We start from the raw sequence: 21,354 nt of genomic DNA, 5'->3' as shown, positions 1-21,354 counted from the left end.
AATGCGGCGTGGCATGGAGTCGATCAGTTTCTGGCACTGCTCAGGTGTTATGAGAGCCCAGGTTGCTTTGATAGTGGCCTTCAGCTCTTCTGCATTTTTGGGTCTGGCATTCTGCATCTTCCTCTTAACAATACCCCACAGATTTTTGATGGGGCTAAGGTCGGGCGAGTTGGCTGGCCAATTGAGTACAGAAATATCATGGTCCTTAAACCAGGCACTGGTAGATTTGGCACTGTGTGCAGGCGCCAAGTCCTGTTGGAACATAAAATCCCCACCTCCATAAAGCAGGTCAGCAGCAGGAAGCATGAAGTGCTCTAAAACTTGCTGGTAGACGGCTGCGTTGACCTTGGATCTCAGGAAACAGAGTGGACCGACACCAGCAGATGACATGGCACCCCAAACCATCACTGATGGTGGAAACTTCACACTAGACTTCAGGCAACGTGGATCCTGTGCCTCTCCTGTCCTCCTCCAGACTCTGGGACCTCGATTTCCAAAGGCAATGCAAAATTTGCTTTCATCAGAAAACATAACTTTGGACCACTCAGCTGCAGTCCAGCTCTTTTTTTCCTTAGCCCAGGTGAGACGCTTTGCGCGCTGTTTCTTGTTCAAAAGAGGCTTGACACGAGGTATGCGGCAGTTGAAACCCATGTCTTTCATGCGTCTCTTGGTGGTGGATTTTGAAGCACTGACTCCTGCAGCAGTCCAGTCCTTGTGAATCTCCCCCACATTTTTGAATGGGTTTTTTTTCACAATCTTCACCAGGGCGCGGTGATCCCTGTCGCTTGTACACTTTTTCCTACCACAGTTTTTCCTACCCTTTGCCTCTCCATTAATGTGTTTGGACACAGAGCTTTGAGAACAGCCAACCTTTTCAGCAATAACCTTTTGAGTCTTGCCCTCCTTGTGCAATGTGTCAATGGTTGCCTTTTGGACAGCTGTCAAATCTGAAGTCTTCCCCATGTTTGTGTAAGCTTCAGAACTGGACTGAGAGACCATTTAAAGCCCTTTGCAGGTGTTTTGAGTTAATCAGCTGGTTAGTGGGTGGCACCAGGTGTCTTCAAACTTGACCCATTTCACAATATTCTAATTTTCTGACCCACGGAATGTCGGATTTTCATTTGTTGCCACCTATGATCATCAAAATTAAATAAATAAACATTTGAAGTGCATCAGTCTGCGTGCAATGATTACATATAATGTAAAAGTTATACCTTTTGTTCGCAATTACGGAAATAAATCAAGTTTATGAAAATATTCTAATTTTCTGGCTTTTACCTGTATATACAGTGACAGTAAAACATTCTACATTTATAAATATTATTGCTAAGTTCGTCAACAAAACGTGGAGTTGACAGCAAAAGCTTCGACTCTAAATATTTATAAAGAATTTGTCTGCTGTCTAGATGTTCTTGTTGTCAGGACCTTGGACTTCAGATGGACTTGAGTCTGTGTTGTAAATGCAGTCACACAAACAGATGGACAAAGTCCGCCTGGCTGGACAGATCTGTAGGCCAACACACTCAACTACCAGTAAATCGTATACAAACAGACATAAATGTACTTTCAGTCAGTTTAAAGTAGTGAAATCAAACATTGCACAAACTGCTCAGCAAGAGAGGCCCATTTCCCAACAGTTTCTGCCTTGCAAGCATTTTCTAAAACGCCCTCTTTGGTCTTGGTTTACAAACATACAGTATCACTTGGTTAAATGAATCAGTGGACATTTTACATACAGAAAAAACTTGGAGATAATTATAAGGTAGGCCTGGGCAATAAAACGAGGTATGTTCCGGCAAAAGATAGTTTATCGATAGCGATAAGAAAAATTGTCAGAATGTTTGTGCATCTCCGAGTTTCAGTTTCCTTCTTATTTACTGTGTACAAAGGTGGAGGATTCCTTTATCCTTATTTATTTTTATTTATGTGTAAATCACTTTATTTATAAGCTATTCATTGGTGTGTTAACATTATTTTTTTTTACTAGTGTAGCTTGATAAATACTGACAATTCACCGTTTTATGTCCATCCAAGTGGAGCTCTGAACTATGTGGTAAAGGAGAGGCACAAACTGGCCCACTTGGCAGTTCCATGTACAATTTTCTGAGTGTGTGTGCATGTGTTACAGAAACTCCATTCTTGGCAAGGTCAACCGTTTTATCTCTTTTCTTGTAAGAGTTTCCTGTCAGGAATCAATTTTTCCCATTATCTGCTGCCTGCAGTCCAATGGGTTACCAGTAATGTGACGTTATGATAAGTGTAATATTACAGATGATAAGCTGCTTGTAGTGCACGTGGTATGCAGTGATTTCACAAAGGGTGGATGATTGGCTCTAAATATTTGGAAAGACAAAAAAAGCATGTTATTTGTTACCAAACCCTTCATTAACTAAAGGAAAAAATACCAGCACAGTCAGATCACTGTTCAGCTCTTTACATAGCAAACTATGAACACCTCTGGGCTTTTGTCTGCAAGATAAAGCATTTGCCAAACAATTTACACCTCCAAGTGACTCAGTCAGTTCCATTCACCTCAGCCTCCCATGTGCTTCTCCCACATGTCTGTTTGCACCATGACCTGTTGAAGCGGCTCAGCTCTTCCCACGCTCCTCCCTGCCCGAACTTGTGCCAGATGAAAAACTATGCTGCCAAAGTGAACCAGTGGGATCCCTTAACAAAATCCAGACACAGAGGTTGAAATCTGTGCGCACTAAAATTAAAATTGCTCTGTTTTTCCCAGGGGGGGAAATTCACAACATACATTTTTTGTTATTTTGAGATTCTCTCCAATATTGCCTAATTTTCTATGGATTATCCCTCTCCAGTTTTTCAATGAACATACATCAAGCAAGGTAAAAACAAAGAAAAACATATTCAGCGTTCTTCGTTCTTTGTTTTTCTTCTGTTAACTTTCATTGAAACCGTCTTAACTAGGAACAAGTGAAAACAACTGTTTGATAACTGCAGTCCTTTATGACACCTATGGTTGCTTTTGCACCTTAAGCTATATGTGGTTGTGGCTCTTCCTTTGACCTCTCAGAAAGATTTTCCCTCTCAAAAAGATTTTCCCACCCTCAACGTATGCTTAAATTCCCCTCTTAAAGAGCTTGTGGTCAGGACAAAAAAAAAAAAAAAGACACTTCAACTGAAATGTATTAGTCTGCTTAGTGTCATCTGTGGTTTTCTGTGCAAGCATGGTCCAACCTCAGTATCTTCTGATATGTGTGATCTTAGAGTGATCAAAATGATTAACAAGTCTATCTGCAGAACTATTCCCAAATCGATCTTCTAGTCAATCTATACATGTATATATTTTTGGAAATCATCTAACAACAATGATTAAACAGTTTAAAAAGACATGAAAACTGAGTTGTGCTGTGCTTGTATGCTACTACATCCTATTCCAGTTGATTTAGTTCAGTTAATCTTCTGAACACCAATCGCTTTTGAGGCTTTTTTTTCAATTTGCTCCTGACCCATTTTTTTCTCACTGTGAGTTTATCTTTCACTGAAATAGAAGTCCGGCTTCTCTATGGAAACAGCACAGCTATAGCTAAAAGGAGTGAGACCCTGCCAATGTCTTTTGTGCAGTATTAGGAAATTACAGCACCATAAATCATATAAAAAAAACTAAATATTTCTTTGACGGAAATATTACAGAAACGGAAAATAACTGGCATCCACGTGCAACATTTTTCCGAGGGCCCACATCTGCTAATAACAACACAGGGGAAACATGTGTCTCTACACCACAGTCTATGCTCTACACACCATAGATATTTTACTACTTCCATTTTTAATTGGTTTCCATGTTTGTCTTATCTGCTCTGTGCAAACACAGTCTGGTGTTCATCCAAACTGAGTCTCTAATGGCTTGCAGATTTTTTCTAATTGTTACAGAAATTGATTATTTGTGGTAAATTTTTACATCAGACATGTAAAATAAGGTGATTTGGGTAAAATATCAGAATTTTCAGTTAGGATTTGATCGAGTTTCCTGACAATCAAAGACCATCAGAAAATTTGAACTCTGATGATTTATTCTTTTCTTTTAACAGTTTCTAGTGTAGTTTTGCCTTTTTTTTTCAGACAGCATGTGGTGATCAAATCTGCCAGGCGGTTCCGGGTTTAAAAAGGTTAAAAAGTGTGTGACATGATTATGCCATAATAGCTTTCCAGACTATTCTTACAAAAAACACCTTTTTTGTACCTCTAGTTAGCCATGTATTACAATACTGGGATATTTCATTGTGAGCTCTTTGTGACACAAGGCAACATTACTATACTCATTAGGAGCATTCAAGTATACATAGCCTACTATCAGTCACTGGAATGTACAATTTTTTCCAAATCAAATGAACTGAGCTACAGATTTGACAGCACACTATGATTCCAGCTAGCACTAACAGATTTGAGTCACAGCGCAAAATTGATGCACGTGAAAGTTGTGAAACCACAGGACTTGTTGCAGTATACTCTCACGGCATCCCTGCTAAACCACCTCCTTCTACACAAGTTAGTTTCCATCTGAGTCTCTTCAGTAGCGACTCGTCTGGTAGCAAGAAGGAGAGGTGTGGGTACTGTGGTTAAGCTCATTTTCCATCATTTACTGTTATCTTCCCACAGCAGTTCCACAAAATTTTGTTGCAACGTTTTTCTCGTAAAAGCTTCTGTCCGTTTGCCTACTCTGTTCATGGCACATAAAAACACAAAGATTTTGTTTATGAGTCAGAACTCTTACTACTGTTTCCTGCTTGCTCCAGAATTAAAACCACTTTTGAAAAAATTGGAAAGATACATATATTGCATATTCTGACTGTCCAATACTGTATTAAAGCAGTGTGATGCCTAATAGAGGTAAAACCATTTTATTAAACTGAACAATTGAACAACTTCCCCAACTTTCATCTTTGCAGGTATGTTTTTTTCTGTGATTATTTAATTGAGATTTGTCGTTTTGAAAATTTAAAAATACAGAACATGAGCTGCTTGCATTGATATATCCACCACTGGACCATTTCAAACTTGTAATATAAATCCCTAAAACCCATTAAAGATAGTTGAGTATCCTTAAAAATCCAGACTGTATGTGAAACCTGAAGCAGTAGGCAAATACTGCTGCTGAAATGACAGTGAAGGTCACCGATACGATGCAGCTACAGGCACTCCTTACTGTCAATGCATGTGGTAAAAGCTGTGGTTAGATAAAATCAGTCATTATCTGCTGAACGTGGTCTGACACAGTTCAAACACAATGCAACAGCTCCTGTTGTTACACCCAATTCAGCAAAGTAGGTTAAACGTTGAATGATTAACTTAGACACTGTATAGCTCTGATATTTTAGTCTGTCTTTAAACCTGACCAATTTCATGTTTTTCGGAACATGCATATATTTTCTTTGTTTTTATCTTAACAACAGCACTAAGTTTTCAAAGATTTGGGTGCCCTCTGTGGTGTATAATAATAATAATAAGGGTAAGAGTGTAGATTTATGCAAATTAAGTTATTATCTAAGAAAGCGAATGATAGCCATGCATGCGTGGAGACACACAGACAACCAAAGACTTATTTATGTATTAGTAAGATGCATTTTGAAGCCCTGTACCACTGTGAGACAAACTGGTTTCTTTCAGCCATTGGTCAGAAAAAATGCACAGTTTTACTGATGTGGGTTGCTTAGATTTCAGTTGTATATCATCTGTCAATCATGAGAACTCCTGTTTCATGCTCCGATCGCCATCCAACAGGAGATTGTTTGTGGATCAAATGTCTGTATTTCCAATCTGCTTTGTCTATTTCTTGCCCATTTGATCTGTATTTTTTATTCTTGCGTGCAACATCATATTGCTGTTAATATTAGGAGGTATACCGTAGGTGTGAATATGAGTGCGATTGTTTGTCTGTATATGTAGCCCTGCGACAGACTGGCGACCTGTCCAGGGTGTCCCCTGCCTTCGCCCGAGTCAGCTGAGATAGGCTCCAGCTCCCCCCGCGACCCTAGTCAGGATAAAGCGGAATATAGAGAGAGGATGGATTAGGAGGTATAATTAAGGTCTTCAAATACTGTATACTGTCAATAAGGACAACCTATAAAAGCTGGCAGTGCAACTTCAGGTTAAAAAATTGCACAAAGTAACACTTCCTTTCTCTTTTTCAACTTTGAGGACACAGACACATCCTGTGTGTAAAAGCTTCACTGGAATTGTTACATTTAAAACAGACCGTGGGCTTGACATTAACACAGTATTTCAGGTTACACAGACACTTAAGTTATCAGATTCAATGAGCGTCCAAAACTGCCAATAAGGACAACTTACAAATACCTGTTAAACATGTAATCACAATGTATCACTGTGGGTATAAAGGTTTTGCTCTGGGGTTCAAATACCTGACTCAAACCACTGTAGTAGTCGTACAAGAGGAAACCAAGATCCTCTGAGGATTTACAGCATTCATTCATAGATTCACAGGCAAGGTTGAGCAGGAACATGTGCTTCCGTTAAGCAGCAGTCCGTGTCATACTGGGCCTCCTTCCAGTTCCAAAGCATTACACGGCATTTTGTCAGAGGTTTGTACAAGTGACTCTTCAAATACCAGAATGCGAGTCATGTATGACTGAGGAACAGACGTCGTATGAGGGTAGGAGAGCGTTAGAGGCAGGGTGGGAACACCGGGAAAATACAAAGAAGAGAGGAGAAAAAGCAGATGAACGTTATAGAAATATGAGGTAAAACAAAGTCGGTCCTAAAGGGGAAAGAAACAGTTTTTGCTGATTATCACTGTGTTTTAAATTCTCATGTGACTCATCAAGTGATAGTGGACAGAAATGTTCCAGTAAGTTGTCAGCTGTTTATTTGAGGCTTCTGCTGTAGCATTTTCACCCTTGTGCGTTCTGGGTATGTGTTCATTTTTAAATGTTGTGTTTGTGTCTATTTTCCAGCCATGGGCCTGCGTTCACCAGTGGGAAGCTGTCTGTTTTTCCTTGGGTTATGTGGGATCTGTGCAGGATTTGTACAAGGTAAGCTGTGATACACTGTTATACCCGATACTTGAGACTTTATATGTCTGTTTCAAGTTTTATCTCTTTCTATATTTAGAAAAATAATTACAAAAATACATTACATTTCTCATGTCTTTTCGAAGTCCAACTTTAATGTCTGCCTCCAGTCTGTACAGTATTCTATTGCCCTCTTGTGGCCAATGGTGTAACAGCAGCAACACGTTTAACTTTAACTGGTCGTCTATTATTCCTGATAGTTCAAAGCTGATTTCTGACTATTCTTGATAAAGTTTACATTACTAAAAAAAATTCCAAGGAGGAACAAAGCAAGCTTGTGATGAGAAAGAAGAGCTGCTGCCCTAATCCTTTTAAGCTGGTTGCACATGCACCCAATTTTCACTAAGATACAGCATGATAACTGAAACAAATGCAGGATAAAACTCACAAAAAAGACAAACTAATGAAGCAGAGCTTTAAGACAAGGTGTGAACTACAGGGGAAGCCTCAATATATATATATATATTAGGCCATTTCAGCACCACTGTTTTTCTATATTTCCATCATTATGGATTGTGTTCAAAATGAGACTTATGCTGTAACGCATGAGGGTGATTAATCATTGATCCACTTTGATAGAAAATCATCATGTACGCTGTTCTTGCCATTACTATTGAAGAGATGCAGCGTGATATAATATTTTAAGCCAAAGATCAGAAAAAATAACTTTCTTGATACCAACTGTCATAAAACAAAACAGAAAAACAATCTTAACTTCTGTGGTGTTTTTGTACAAAACAGCAGCTACTTTTAATCTATTTTGTATCATTCATATGTATTGTATTAAAAGAAACAATGATCAATAAGATTAAACTCAATCACGTTCTTCATGTTGTATTTGTTGTTTATTACACCGTTAAAAAGTGAGCTATCCTGAAAGCCAAGATGAAATTTAAGAGGGAAAACAAGTCACAGTGTGCTGTAGTTCCATCAGTGCTGTCCATCCTTACAAATTTCTAAAGTTTGCAGCTGCATCGGCAAACAAGGCATTCCTTTCTTTGCGATGTACTTGTAAAATTTATGAGCACTGTCGCCAAAAATGTTGGCAAAGGTCAACTAAACGATGGCAGTCTGGAGCACTGTAACCCTATTGCTCTCGTCTAACTGGGTGATTGAGAAGACGACATTGACCCAAATGCTAAATTGATACATTTAATGTAAATTACTTAGCACTTTATCACTGTTAGAGAAACACAGTTTTTTGCACAAATTATCAAGACTGTTTTATAACACAACCCTGCTTTTAGGACACTCCCAAGTACATTCAACACATTTGCAATAGAAAGCACAAGACAGGCAAGTTTGCTCAGCTAAATCAGCACTGACTAAATGCCTATTCTCCATTCTCCACTTATTTGCAGAGAACTGTACCAACTACAAGCTCCAGTTTGAGAGAGTTTTCTCTGTTCCTGGAGATGTGGCTATGCTGAATAGCACGCTGGTCTCCCCAGAAGTCTTCAACTTCACAACTGTCCCATACAACATCACCTGGTACAACTCAAAAACAAGAGAGGAAATGAACAACACAATCGGTCAAATCTTGGTGTATGGAGAGACCTTGTGGTTTCTTAACGTAACCCTGGACGACGATGGGGAATATGTGGCCGTAGTGAGGTATGGTGGCATCAGAAGCAACAGAAATGTCAGACAGGAATAGTAGTATACAAACTTTATAGACAGCAATGACAGACCCTAATACAGAGAAAGGTGGGCTCGATGGTGTTAGATTTTAAGATGTGGACATGCGTGACAGTCTATACAATTTCATTATTCTTTCCTTGATGAAACTTCTCATTTTTTCCAACAGAACTCCTTCTAAGTGCTACATGCAGGCCACCAAGCTGGTAGTGGATCTGCCAGTTCCTGGAGAGTGTGGGAGGCCACGGAGAGCTTTTCAACCACTAACAAATGGAGCTTCTGACACCCTGCACTGTCCTCTGAAGGACTATATCGATAAACTTGACAGCTACAACATGACCTCCTCTGTCCAGTGGTACAGAGTAAGTTATGGCATATGGGTCATTCCGTGTGGTTTCACCAGATGGGGGTTGCCGCACCATTTTCAAATTAGTCCTAAATTTGTATGCCATTAGATAGTTACAAAAGTACTTTCTATGCAAAATTGTAGGCCTGTAGCTCAAATAGTTTCTGAGCTGTGGGGGTCTGAAATTTTCAGAATTTGGGCTATAAAAAGCCTCGCCAGCGTTTTTTTTGCAACTTTAAGTGGTTATTTCTCAGCCTCTAGACATACCAGAGAGCTGTGAGTTGGTAAACAAGGCCTCTGCATGTAGCTAGTGCCCCACAAACATCCCCAGGTGTTTCCCTACACTCTGCAGGCCATGGGGGCTTGCTAAAAATGCTAAAAATTAAGAGATACCTACTCACGAGTGGAGTTTGGGACCTTAAAAGTACTAGAAATACTGCACAGAAGTGTTCTAACACCCCTGGGTTCCATTCTACACAAACTTGTGTGATAACTTAGCAAACTGGAGCTTTCTAGGTACCTCAGTTTGGAAAATATGAGCTCCCAAAGTTGGACGAGATTTTTAATTGGCTATTTTTGGTGGCAAAAATCTCAGTGTGGGACAGTTACCTTGTTTACCAACTCACAGCTCTCTGGTATGTCTAGAGGCTGAGAAATAACCACTTAAAGATGCATAAAATGCTGGCGAGGCTTTTTATAGCCCAAATTCTGAAAATTTCAGACCCCCACAACTCAGAAATTATTTGAGCTACAGGCCTACAATTTTGCATAGAAAGTACTTTTGTGACTATCTAATGGGATGCAAATTTAGGACTAATTTGAAAATGGTGCAGCAACACCCGCAAGGAATATCTGGTCATTTCACCTGGAATGACCTATATTCATGTCGAGAACTGACATACATTTCCTATTTACCCACTAATATACTATTTATTGCATGATTTTTTTTTGAAAGTCAGACGTTTTTGTTTCCTTTCCCCATCTAGGGCTGTGATCCTATAGTGGATGGGATAGATGAGTATAGCTACTGGGATGTGAACAAACTGTCGATTGCCGAGGTGGGACCTCAACACAACTGCCTCTACACCTGCACTTTGACATTCACCCTTGGTGGCGTTTTGGGGTCTGTGTCAGAGACCATTAGTGCAGAAGTCAAAGGTAAGAATGAGCAACATTACAAGCATCCCTTACTGAACAGCACAAAAGTAAAGGTTACGTGAAAAAGATTTACACAGTATTGTGTTTAAAATTCCAAATGACATATTCATGAGATCAGCCAAACTCTAGTAAAGTTACGATATTTTTCTGTCTTTTCAGATTTTCATTTGGCTCCACAAGTGCATGAACCAGCAAATGAAATAATCAAGGCATTGAAGGGTGAGTCACAAAAAGCTACAGGAACAGTCCCAGTCTGCCCTTTTAGCTTTTCTGTTTCTGTGATGTTGCAGGATCAGACATATGATTACTGCAAGTGACCAGAACAAAGACAAATAATAGTTACTGGATACAGTCCTGATGCAGGGTCTGTATCCAGACTATGTGAGGAATTTTATGTTGAAGATGGCGGTGAGGTAGAAAGGCAACGACAGCAGAAAAATAGTGCTTCTTGCTCTCCAAGTTGAACAAATAAGGATTAAAATTAGCACAGCAGTTTTTTTTTCAGGGCTTCTCAGAAGTACCTGAGGTTCCTTTTACTCCCCTTCGAATTGACCTAAAAGAGGTTCTAAAGGAGTGGTTCTTGCTGTCAGGACAAGCTCAGGCTGCCCTAAAATAGCCTGGAAGCTCTTGTAGTAGAAAATGTTGTACATTTCAAGATAACTTCTGTTATACTGGGTAAGTGTTGGTTGCTTAGAGTTCTCATTCAGACAAACATTTTTTGACACCATGTCATTGATATGGTCAGTCTTTGAAAATGCACATTTTAGATTGAATATTGTATAAGATGACTTGTGCTATTCTTAACATTAGCATAGCCATTAAATCAGAAAGTAAAGTGGTTGTAGCTGTGATAAGTAGAAGATTAATTTCAAAATTGCAGAGTTTCCTCTCACCAGTGGTACTTGTAACATACATTCATCTCAATATACCTGAATCAAACTAAAAAATATGCAGAAATGTTAAATTTAGATTTATTGATTAAGAGAATTAGTTTTGCAAAGTCTAATTTTTTTTAATTGTTTGTGCATGTGTTTAGGGTCCAAATTCAGCAAGAGGTGCCTTGTGTTTGTCCCGGGTGTTGAGACCCCTTTCATTGATGTCTTTTGGTTTGCCAGAGGTGATTTTATTTTCACTACCAACCCCTCTGATCGCGTCTACACATCAGAAGCACGGTCAGCACCCTCTTCCTTTCATCATACTTGTTTTGTCTGCAGCTTTGGGATACAACAGCTGAGAGATGCTTATGTTTACTTTTGAGATTCCTGCTCTAATCAGTCACAGTAGCGTTACATTTTACTCATCTGATTGTTGCCACCAGAATGTGGAGCCAGCATGATCATATTAAAGGTACATGGATAGAGCGGATGTTGATGATTTCTGAGCTGAAGAAGGAGGATTTCAACATCAGCTACACCTGTCAAGTGCACAGTTCGCGGGGCATTCCTATGGGACATTTTACTCTTCTGCAAGCAGGTGAACACACACTGGAGATTTCCCAAATTAAAACTTGTAATTAAACATAAAGAATTCTTCTTACAGTGGGCAGTGTTAGGGACCAAGCATCAAAGCAGGGACACAAGAAAAACTTTCGAAATTTTAAGGCTTTATTTTGTCAAAGAAAACTGTCCATAGAAAAACCAGGACTTCAAAAGATTAAAATACATCAGCAAAGAAAAAGTATCAACAGAAATTCTAATTCTGGGTCCTTTAAATAAACTGAGATCACTAAAACAATAATATCAACATAAGTGTGAAATGAACAGACTTGACCTACTGAATGACACAAAAGAAGAGGTATATATACACATAGACTAGCCTACAAACAGACAAAAAGGGGAGAGACCTATTCCCACACCATTAAAACCTCAAAATAAACCCAACTGCCACTTAAAGACATAATACAAATAATACCTATACATGCTAAATAGATAACAATATCACCCCAAACCTCAAATGTACTCATGCTGTTTGTCTTGAAGCCTCTGCAATTCAGAGCTCCCCTTCACAGCACTGGGAGTTGGCACCTTCCAATTCCTGCCTGAAAGCATAAAAGGCTTAAACTCCACCTCTCCCTTTTGCCAAGAACTCAGCAGCATGCGGAGCAACAAAGATGTTGATGGATCCATCACAGGCAGCCAAAGCATATTTCTAACAGCAGCTTTAGAAAATATACCTCATATTGCTTGTTTTATCCAATGACGACTCCAGAACACTTACTCAGTTTACTGTTGTAGAAGAAAGCCTGCTCATGCTCCCACTTCAGAATAAAATTATTGCAAGTTTCTTGATTAATCTTGTCAACTGCTTTGACATTTTTTTTTAAAATCACTCAATCCAATTAAATTATCAAAATAGCGTATGATTAATTTACTAGTTAGCAACTAATTGATTCATCACTGTAGCTCTATTCACCTCTGAGCAGACATTAACAATCAATTTTAAAATTATGATAGTGTTTTTTTGTGTGTATTTATCCATAGTTTGTTTAACTAATTGTTAGGATAGATCTGCAGTCTGACTCTGAAGGTGATATGAAACTTATTCTCCATAGATGGCCAGTAGAGGGAGTATAATCATCCCTACTCAATAAATGTAATGACACTTGAGGCAAGATCTTGATGAAGAAAACATAATCATTAAAAAAAGAAATGAAACAAATTTTCAATTTTCACAAACCCTCTCTGTGTAGAATATTAACCCTAACCCAACAACTTAAAAGTATTTAAGAGGCTTGTCACTATTTTTATGCCCTTTGTATTTGAAGAGTCAATCTTTTTATATTTCTCATACTTGATTAAGATGTCATGGTGGAAATCCAATCTAAAATGATATGTATGTGGGTTGTTCATCTCTACAGCTCCAAACATCCTACTTCCCATTGGATTGGTGCTTGGTGGTGCGACGATTCTCTTTATCATCAGTGTCATCGTCTGCTATATCTTTAAGATTGACATTGTGCTGTGGTTCAGGAAGGCGTTTCCAGTCCTCTATAAAAATAAAGGTGAGACTTCACAGCAGCTGTGGAGTTATGTGCTCTTTACTAGATACAGTAGGCAATGTAATGATATGTCAAACCACACAAAAAAGCTCTTCAATGGAAAACCCACACTGATGCTTTCACCTTGTGAAACACATTTATGCTGCCCACACATTCATCACAACACACAAAATGATACCTGACCATATGTGTCAACAGTGAGGGAAAACAGAGGAAACCACATCGCCGCCTGCACCGTTTCTGATGAAACATCATCTGTTCATTATGCAACATGAGAACTTTGAACATCTTGACTGTACATTACAATTTAACAAAAACAACAACACACTGGCACCAAATCTTCTGAAAATCCCCTCCGTTGTTGAGAGAGTGACTAAACGAGCATTTAAAGGAAAACTATGAGCAGGCCTTTTTCGATGGATCCTTACTGCTTTGATAATGACACTACTGAGCTAAATTAATTCACTTCATTCAAATGTATGACATATAAGATCTATATTGTAAAACTAGATTTTGAGAGCAGTGCATGGATTTTATTTTAACAGTAGCTGGCTCTCTGGAGTTATCAAGCTGAAGTCTTGTGAGGAAACACAAACAGAGCAGATCAGTTTAATCAGCAGCCTTATCAGTTGTTTTTTTTACACTTCATGTTTGTTCTCAATTTAGTTGAAGAATCTCCTGCTGAGGGTTTCAGTCTTGCTGCATTTTGTTGGAGAAAGGGACTTCTCTAGAATGACACAAGAACTACCTACTTCCCCTAATGAGCTCTTTGTTTCCTGTCTCAGACCTGGATGGGAAATTATATGATGCCTATGTGGCATACCCACAGCCCTACGACTTTGGATTCAGCAACGAAGTGGAGACATTTGCCCTTCACACGCTGCCTCAAGTGTTGGAAAAGGCCTGCGACTACAAACTCTTCATAGCGGGCCGTGACTGTCTGCCTGGGCAGGGTAAGATACTGACACAGCAGAGATAGCTTGCCTCTTGCTTCTTATACAAGGCCCAGACCCACTGGCCAAAAACCTGAGTGTAAATCACTGTATTAACCTTTCCATTGGGTGCAAATATCTGGGCAACTCTTACAGTAAATCTTTGTTCCCTTATTTGCCTTTTGTTGATTTTTTGGGGTGAAATTATGTAAACGCAATCTCTGCAGCAATCTGGCATAAAGATATGAACATTTCTTCAAATGTTAATGCACTTGACCTTCATTTTTGCACATTATATAATTTTTTTGAAATATTTTTAGGTTGTTTGCACATGCAGCATGTCTTAATATATTATCAACACAATTACCAGTGATGTTTCAGTCAGAGATCATGAGGGCCATTCCAAAACATCTATGCTTTGATTAATTGTTCTGTTATAAAAGCTTTGGTTTCATGACTAACTGCACGAAATTTGCATTCATATTTTTTTATTTTTTATTGTAATCCATACTCATGTACGTGCCACTGGCTGCTACTTAACCCCAAAGCGTAAATATTACACTTCCATGTTTAACAGTTGCTAAGGTGTTCTTTTCATCAAATGTTCTTCCTTTCCTTCCTCAAAGCATGCCTTTTGCGGTTAGAGAGTTCCATTTTGATTTCATCTGTCTACAGCACTTGTCTCTAAACTAGCTCTGGTTCATCCAGATGTTTTTCTACATGCTGAAAGCATTGATTTTTGTGATGAGACTGCAGTGAAACTTTTCTTCTGTTGACCTTTCTGTGCACATGCATCTGCATCAGTGCCACACAGTAGATCAGAACAAATAGTGTTCAACAATTCCTGCAGCCCGCTTGTAGTCATATCAGGATTTTGCTTTGCTTTTCTGCCCAGCAGCCTGCAGTTACAGCTAAATTTCTGTGGTCTTTCAGGTCTTGTCGTGACGTAGTTCTTGTTTACTGCCATTTCCTAATGACACTTCACATAAAGGAAATTGAAAGTTGGAAACATCTTTTTCAGAGTTTTATACATAATAAGCATCAGTTTGCTTTCTGCATGCAAGAAATGCATTAGCATTTGAAGAAAGGTAATTCTGCTGACTCTGACAATGGATTGCATTCACTCATTTTGATTTATTTTATCTATAACTTATAAATAACCTTCAAAAATCAATACATTTACCCAGGAGTACTCTAACTTTTTCCTCCAATCCTTGCTACATTGCTAACACTGTATCTTTTTGTCCTTCATTTCCTCCTGCAGCCACAGTGGACTCTGCGGAAGAAAACATACAAGCCAGTCGCCGTCTCCTCCTACTCTACACTGCCTCCACTTTTATCAGAAAAAGACACACATGCAGCACTAGCAGTAACAATAACAACATTTCTAAAAGCAGTGATATCAGCGATAAAGGTGAAATCAAGACAAGTGAAACCAGTGACAGCATGACATGTGACTGTAGTGATAAATCCTATCCGGACACGATGCAGCAGTTCGAGTGTGTGGCAGCTATGTACAGAGCGCTCCTGGAGGGATCTCTTAAGGTGAGAAAAAAACACCTGTACAGGGTGAAACAAAAGTTTGGAAACAAAGTTTAACTGCAGTGTCTATTTCAGTTGGGCGTGCATGAATTCACTCTTATTTGACCCATTTTTGTTATAGCATAATAAAATAACTTAAAAGCATAGTATTTGCCAAGTGCAATAACTCGGAAGAAAATTAATAGAACCATAAGGTACAGGTATGCTGGAGCATAACTTCAAAATGCAGGCCATCAGTGTCAGATTTTAAAACTCTTGATGGTAAAGTATCTGACAGTTTTAATTTTTTTAAACATCCAAAAGTACTATGAGGAAACATTTACTGGCCAGTTTGAGGAACCTTCATAAGCACGAATGAAGATACATTCCACAAGATACCAGTGTAACCAGTTGGTGGAAACGTTCACGTCTTTGTATAGGAAACAAACATGAACATGTCGAAATATGTTTGTTTAACACTAATTCGATACTCTTCTGAATATGTCTGTGATACTGATTTATTGAAATAACATTGTTTGGATTATAGACTTTTCATTTGTTTCCAAACTTTTGGGTCACCCTGTAAATGCAAATTCTTTACAGTGGATTGATTTTTTTTATACCTATTAGTCACTACTGCAAAACATTTTCAGAGGCAGAAGTGTGCAACAAGCCAGAAAACAAGTTCTGATAAATACTACTAGGTCAGCATCAAACAGTAGACAAGGTTAGCGTGCAGCTGATGGAGGAAGTGCAACATCTAGCTCATGAATAACCCACAGCCAAAAGGAGATTCAATATTGACAGAAATACACCAAAATTCTAGCTACTGCACTGTGTGCTGAGCTCAGATTCCTTTAATATTGACCATCTGTCCACACAGTGTCCATTGAGACACTCATATTGATCTAAATAATGACTAACAAGAAAAGCACTCAGAGTGCAGTACTCAGCCAAGGCTGCTCAGTCGTATCATTTCTGACGGGATGAAATCTTTAGTAAAAAATAACCTTGCACTGAGCACAGGCGTGCGTTATACATGTGTATGTTATGTATGGATAATGAATCATGTGACCTAAATATGAAGCGGGCGGCAGAAATTGATGGGACTGGAAAACACCCTCACAATTTAATCAGTTGTTCCTTGTATCATTTCCTACATAAGTCAGCAGCGGTCAATTTTTAGTAAGATCGCAATCATACGATTGTCAGCAGGCAGCTGATACAGTGTTCCCTTGTTGTCATAGTTACAGTGATGTCGTGCCGCTATCGCGGAATGATACAGAAATCTTTAACAAATCCATGGATCCAGATTGTAAGCCGCATCAATGTCAAAATCTAATTACTTGGTCCTTGTGTTATTTCTGACCTTCTCTGAAAATTTCATCCAAATCCATTTTTGAGTAATGTTGTGCACAGATAAACAGACAAACGTTTGCCGATCATCACATAATTCCGGCACATTCCTTGGTCAAGTAAATATATATTAGACTCGTCTTTTACAAGCTACTCCAGGAAATAAGGTGGCGGCTCAAAAACATTCTAAGCTTAATTGGACATGCAAACTAAAAATGAAATTGTGGTTCGACAGAGGAAGATTAAAAGGTATACTGAGTTAGTGGGATGCACAAAGATTTGTACATGCCAGAACTGGAGTTGATTTTCCCTTTGTTTTCTGAAGGGTTGCATTTCATTATTTTAAATTCGAAAAACTAACAGAAAGAAGTAATTTGTCAACATGCATCCAGACTTTTACATGCAACTTTGTGCACAGACCACCATTCACACAAATTCAACACATAACAACTTAGGAAAGCAGCTTTATGGGGAGTTTCTATACCCCAAGGTTTTAATTAAACTTAAAAAGTAGGGGTGGGACTTTAACACGTTAATTTCGATTAATTTATTTCAGGAAAATAATGTGTTAAAAAAATAACGCACTTATTCGCACCTTTCTCAGTTCCCTAGTTTCTGGCACACCGGTAACACTGACGCACACTCCAGTCCAGTAGGTGGCGGTAATGAACCAAAAGTCTGTTTGCCAGCCATGAAGAAGAAGCACAGGACGCACTGAGTGAATCAGTACAGAAGCATCAGACAAACATGGCGGCTTGGTCGCAAACTTTCTCTTTTATTACGAAAACTGTTAAGCAAAGAGTATTACTGAAAGCATTTGAGGCGATAAATAAGTCGTTAAATCTGTCCTCGGTTTAGTTCAGCAACAGCTAGTTTAGATGTATAATTAAAGTTTTGCGATGCGTTGGACCTCCCTATGCCTCATTTGCATAAACGAAATTACTTTATGCAAACGAGCTCCGGGGCGATACCATATGTTAGCTACGACAGTGCTGGAACCAGCAAATGGTGTAGTCATCCCATAATAACCAACCAGTATTAAAAAATCTTACAGCTTACAAAGAGGCATGAGACCATCAGAGTCTAGATTAAATTCCCTCAGAACACTCACAGCACATGCCTTCTTGCATTGAATTGCACTTTTTTGAAAGCCAGAAAACCTTTCACAGTGATTACATGATTACTTGACAAACGCTCAAGGTCAAATGCTTATAAAGCGTCCTGGTTCTAATCCAAGCACTGCTTTACAGGTGGTTCTGGTGGAGTTGGAGGAGATCACACCAGCTCAACTGGCTCTATTCCCAGAGTCAGTCCGTCACCTGAGGAAGAAGCAGGGTGCTGTGTGTTGGTGGAAGAACCTGAAGACAAGGCAAAGGCGGAGGACATGTATGAGCAGGAAAGAAGACGAGGAAAACGGTGGAGAGGACTCACAGTGGTCACCCTCCCTCTCCCCTTCCTCCACGTTTTGGAAGGAAATGAGATATCATATGCCAGTCAGGGGCAAGAGGGTGGTGTATCCTGAGAAAACTGCCCTACTAAGCTTATGATGGCATATATGTGTGTGTCAAATGCTGAACCAAAGCTGAACTGGTTTCCAATGCAAATGTGTGAGGTTGTCAATTTCCTCATACAGAGACAATTCAGGAATACTCTGTTGTTACCAGAAGTGATGACGTACACACTCCAAATCAAGACAACACAGTTACAACCAAAGGCACTCCTGATAAAAATGTCACCTCAATGAGTATATTTTGAGTTTACCTTCTGTGTAACTTTCCATGTAGCGCATTTCAGATTTTTTTAAAAAGTATGGCATGTGCTGAAATCATAGTGCCTGATCAGAGTCTGTTCCACCCATAGTTGACCTGCACTATTGTATGAACTTGACATCCTCTGACAGGTGTAGACTGAAGGATCATGTCAAACAAAGAAGATGTGAACAAACCAAGTGGATCAGAAAGCATTGATAAATGTACATATGTAACATTAAAGTGTAAATATGTAAAACGTATATATATATACACATTTCTACAGCTTCACAAAATGTCACAGAGCAAACTGTGAACTTATTACATGTTCTGCCATATATTTACTGTTAACAAACCACAGAAAAGGAACTGCAAAGAACCACAGAGAAAAAGAGATGTATATTTTTATGAAAAATGCATAAATGTTTGTATGTTATTTATACAGGCTGTGCCTTACAACCAGAAAGCACAAGAATTAAGTTAAATGTTGAAAAAATCCTGTAAAGCAGCAATGACTGCAGCCTGCCATGGAACACAAACTGTTCACCACACACTTCATGTCCAACGGTAGAAGAAACACTGGATCAAAATTCAGAAGTGAAACAAGATTCATGATGTGTTAACAGTCATTGTTAAGCTCAGTTTCATCAATAAAATTTGCAGACAAAAACTAAGTACAGAAGGCTGATTTGATTTTCATCTCACTGGTCTCTCCTCAAACACCAATGACACCACAGCAGGTGCAGTAGTTTAGCATGTTCTGTAACCTAAAAATTTAACCCAGTTGAAATTGTTGCTGCATATTTTATCTTTATTTTAATATTGCTTTTACCTCACAATTGTCCAAAATAGGTAATTTAAGTATATTTCTATAAACTATTTAAATGAGCTCCAATAACCCTAAAGCGTGGTAAAATGTTTGCCAAAGTTACACAGCTGTCACGTGGTATAGTAAGTGCAAACAGAGCTGCAAAGTGTGTTATCAAATATATTACAAAATTATGCAACAGGAGGCATATATATATATATATATATGCATGAAGTATTGCTTTGTGGTTTACTGCTTGTCACTGAAATAATGAATCTTTAGGAGTCCTTGAGTGCACCATTATTTTCCAAAACACAACCTACTTTACATATTGGTTTAAATGGTTATTTTTACTTATTGTTATGTGCACAATGAAGTATGGCATTGGATGAAGTTAATCGCAAAATGTGAAAAAACATTGCCAAAGATGTTTTTAAGCTTGCTTAATGTGGTTTTTGGCTTTTTTGAGAAGATTTATTTGGAGATGGAAACACCTTTTTTCTAATAACTTCTGACATTGCTAACATTTAACTCTTTCTTTCATTACATTTCCCTTTGAAAAGCAGAAAACGTGGCCAATATTAAAATGATAATTACAGTTTTCCCAGCTGAAAACTATTCCGGAAGACTTTTCTCTATTTCAATCATAACTGGCAAATAGCCTTGTTCATTTCTTCTTTCAGATGTTGCACTTAGCAAACAAGTGGTTTTGTTTCCAGTTTCTTTTCTTCCGTTTACTACAGCTATTTGTAATGTAGCCTGAACAACACAGTATATTATGAAGACAAAGCTAATAGGCTAAAGTTGCTTTAAAATTGCTTGACAATTATATGGAAGCACTGCTATTCAGAGACAAAAAGGCGAACGTAATTTCACAGCCAACAAAAAACAGGCAGGGTCACATGAGGAAAGCTTAAATTAAAAAAAATTAAAAAGTTTTTGAAAGTTCTTGAATATAAACGTGAAATGTTACGTCACTTCACACAAGGTCAAAATTGAGTAAAACGGAATTAAAATTGTATTTGATTTGAGTCAAGTAAACCAATGCCACTAAGCAAACCAAATATAATCTTGCAGAATATGTGACAGTTTGGCTGCTCTGCCTGTAAACAATGCAGCCTTCCCTCATTTTTTTAAACAGCATGTGGGAGGTCACACTCAAGATAAGAAACACTGGGGGTATATTCAATTCACATTGTATCAAGTCATAACGTTTCCAGGTAAAAGATAATCTCAAAAACAGAAGTACCTCAAGTTTTTTTTGGGAATGCCTACCTACGTAAATGTATAATAAAATATAAACTCATAAAGTCTTTATTGCATTGATAAAACGTGTCACTTTCATCTCTGAGGTCTGTTGGCCTACATTTGAGGCAGACTTTGTTCCGTGTACATGAGTCACTGAGCTTCACCTACTATGCAAAGCCAGTGGTAAGTCTTTTTCTTTTTAACCTCTTAAGTGGAAAGTTGATGGAGGAGTCAGCGGAACAGTAGAGGAAGCTGTGGAGACGAGGAGAAAAACCCAGCAGCTCATCAGAAGTTCAGTGCAGGCAACAAGCAACTGTCTTAAGCCTCAATGTTCAGCATGGTAAGTTCAAATTACCACCAAAACTACAGCTACAGTCTGTTCTTTCCTACAGTAACCTTTAAAGGACTGTTACTTGCATGTCAGTTCATGGTGAGGTAAAATACTAGTTCATGTTTTTCCGTGCTACAATATACCTTCAGTGTCTTTTTTTCTGTAGCTGATTTTGGTATTGGTTTCATAGTGACTCAACTGTTTTCTGTCAT

General features: G+C 38.6%; 1 protein-coding gene and 1 long non-coding RNA gene across 20 annotated transcripts in view; one reads left to right on the top strand and one right to left on the bottom strand.

The window, feature by feature from the left end:
• Positions 1-13,048, bottom strand: part of LOC127537133 (uncharacterized) — a 58,522-nt gene extending 45,474 nt beyond the window's left edge. The window contains exon 1 of the long non-coding RNA XR_007946626.1: positions 11,971-13,048. This is a non-coding gene — a long non-coding RNA (uncharacterized LOC127537133). The remainder of the gene's footprint in view (positions 1-11,970) is intronic.
• LOC110964083 (interleukin-1 receptor type 1-like) overlaps positions 1-19,429 on the top strand; it is a 107,117-nt gene extending 87,688 nt beyond the window's left edge. For 6 of the 19 annotated variants that reach the window (XM_051958915.1, XM_051958911.1, XM_051958918.1 and 3 more), the window contains 10 exons: positions 8,420-8,672; positions 8,866-9,058; positions 10,029-10,200; positions 10,360-10,419; positions 11,237-11,372; positions 11,519-11,673; positions 13,058-13,201; positions 13,984-14,151; positions 15,395-15,675; positions 18,258-19,429. In XM_051958915.1, coding sequence (XP_051814875.1) covers positions 8,420-8,672; positions 8,866-9,058; positions 10,029-10,200; positions 10,360-10,419; positions 11,237-11,372; positions 11,519-11,673; positions 13,058-13,201; positions 13,984-14,151; positions 15,395-15,675; positions 18,258-18,554 — 1,859 coding nt within the window. In that variant the 3' untranslated portion in view covers positions 18,555-19,429. Of the gene's footprint in view, positions 1-2,670; positions 2,853-6,941; positions 7,020-8,419; positions 8,673-8,865; positions 9,059-10,028; positions 10,201-10,359; positions 10,420-11,236; positions 11,373-11,518; positions 11,674-13,057; positions 13,202-13,983; positions 14,152-15,394; positions 15,676-18,257 lie in introns of those variants that run through there. The other 13 variants (XM_051958914.1, XM_051958909.1, XM_051958912.1 and 10 more) reach the window with 7 other exon arrangements.
• The last annotated feature ends 1,925 nt before the right edge of the window (positions 19,430-21,354 follow it).

Source organism: Acanthochromis polyacanthus, chromosome 14 (assembly GCF_021347895.1).
Source record: "Acanthochromis polyacanthus isolate Apoly-LR-REF ecotype Palm Island chromosome 14, KAUST_Apoly_ChrSc, whole genome shotgun sequence".
NCBI lineage: Eukaryota > Metazoa > Chordata > Actinopteri > Pomacentridae > Acanthochromis > Acanthochromis polyacanthus.
This window is presented reverse-complemented; position numbering and strand designations above follow the sequence as displayed.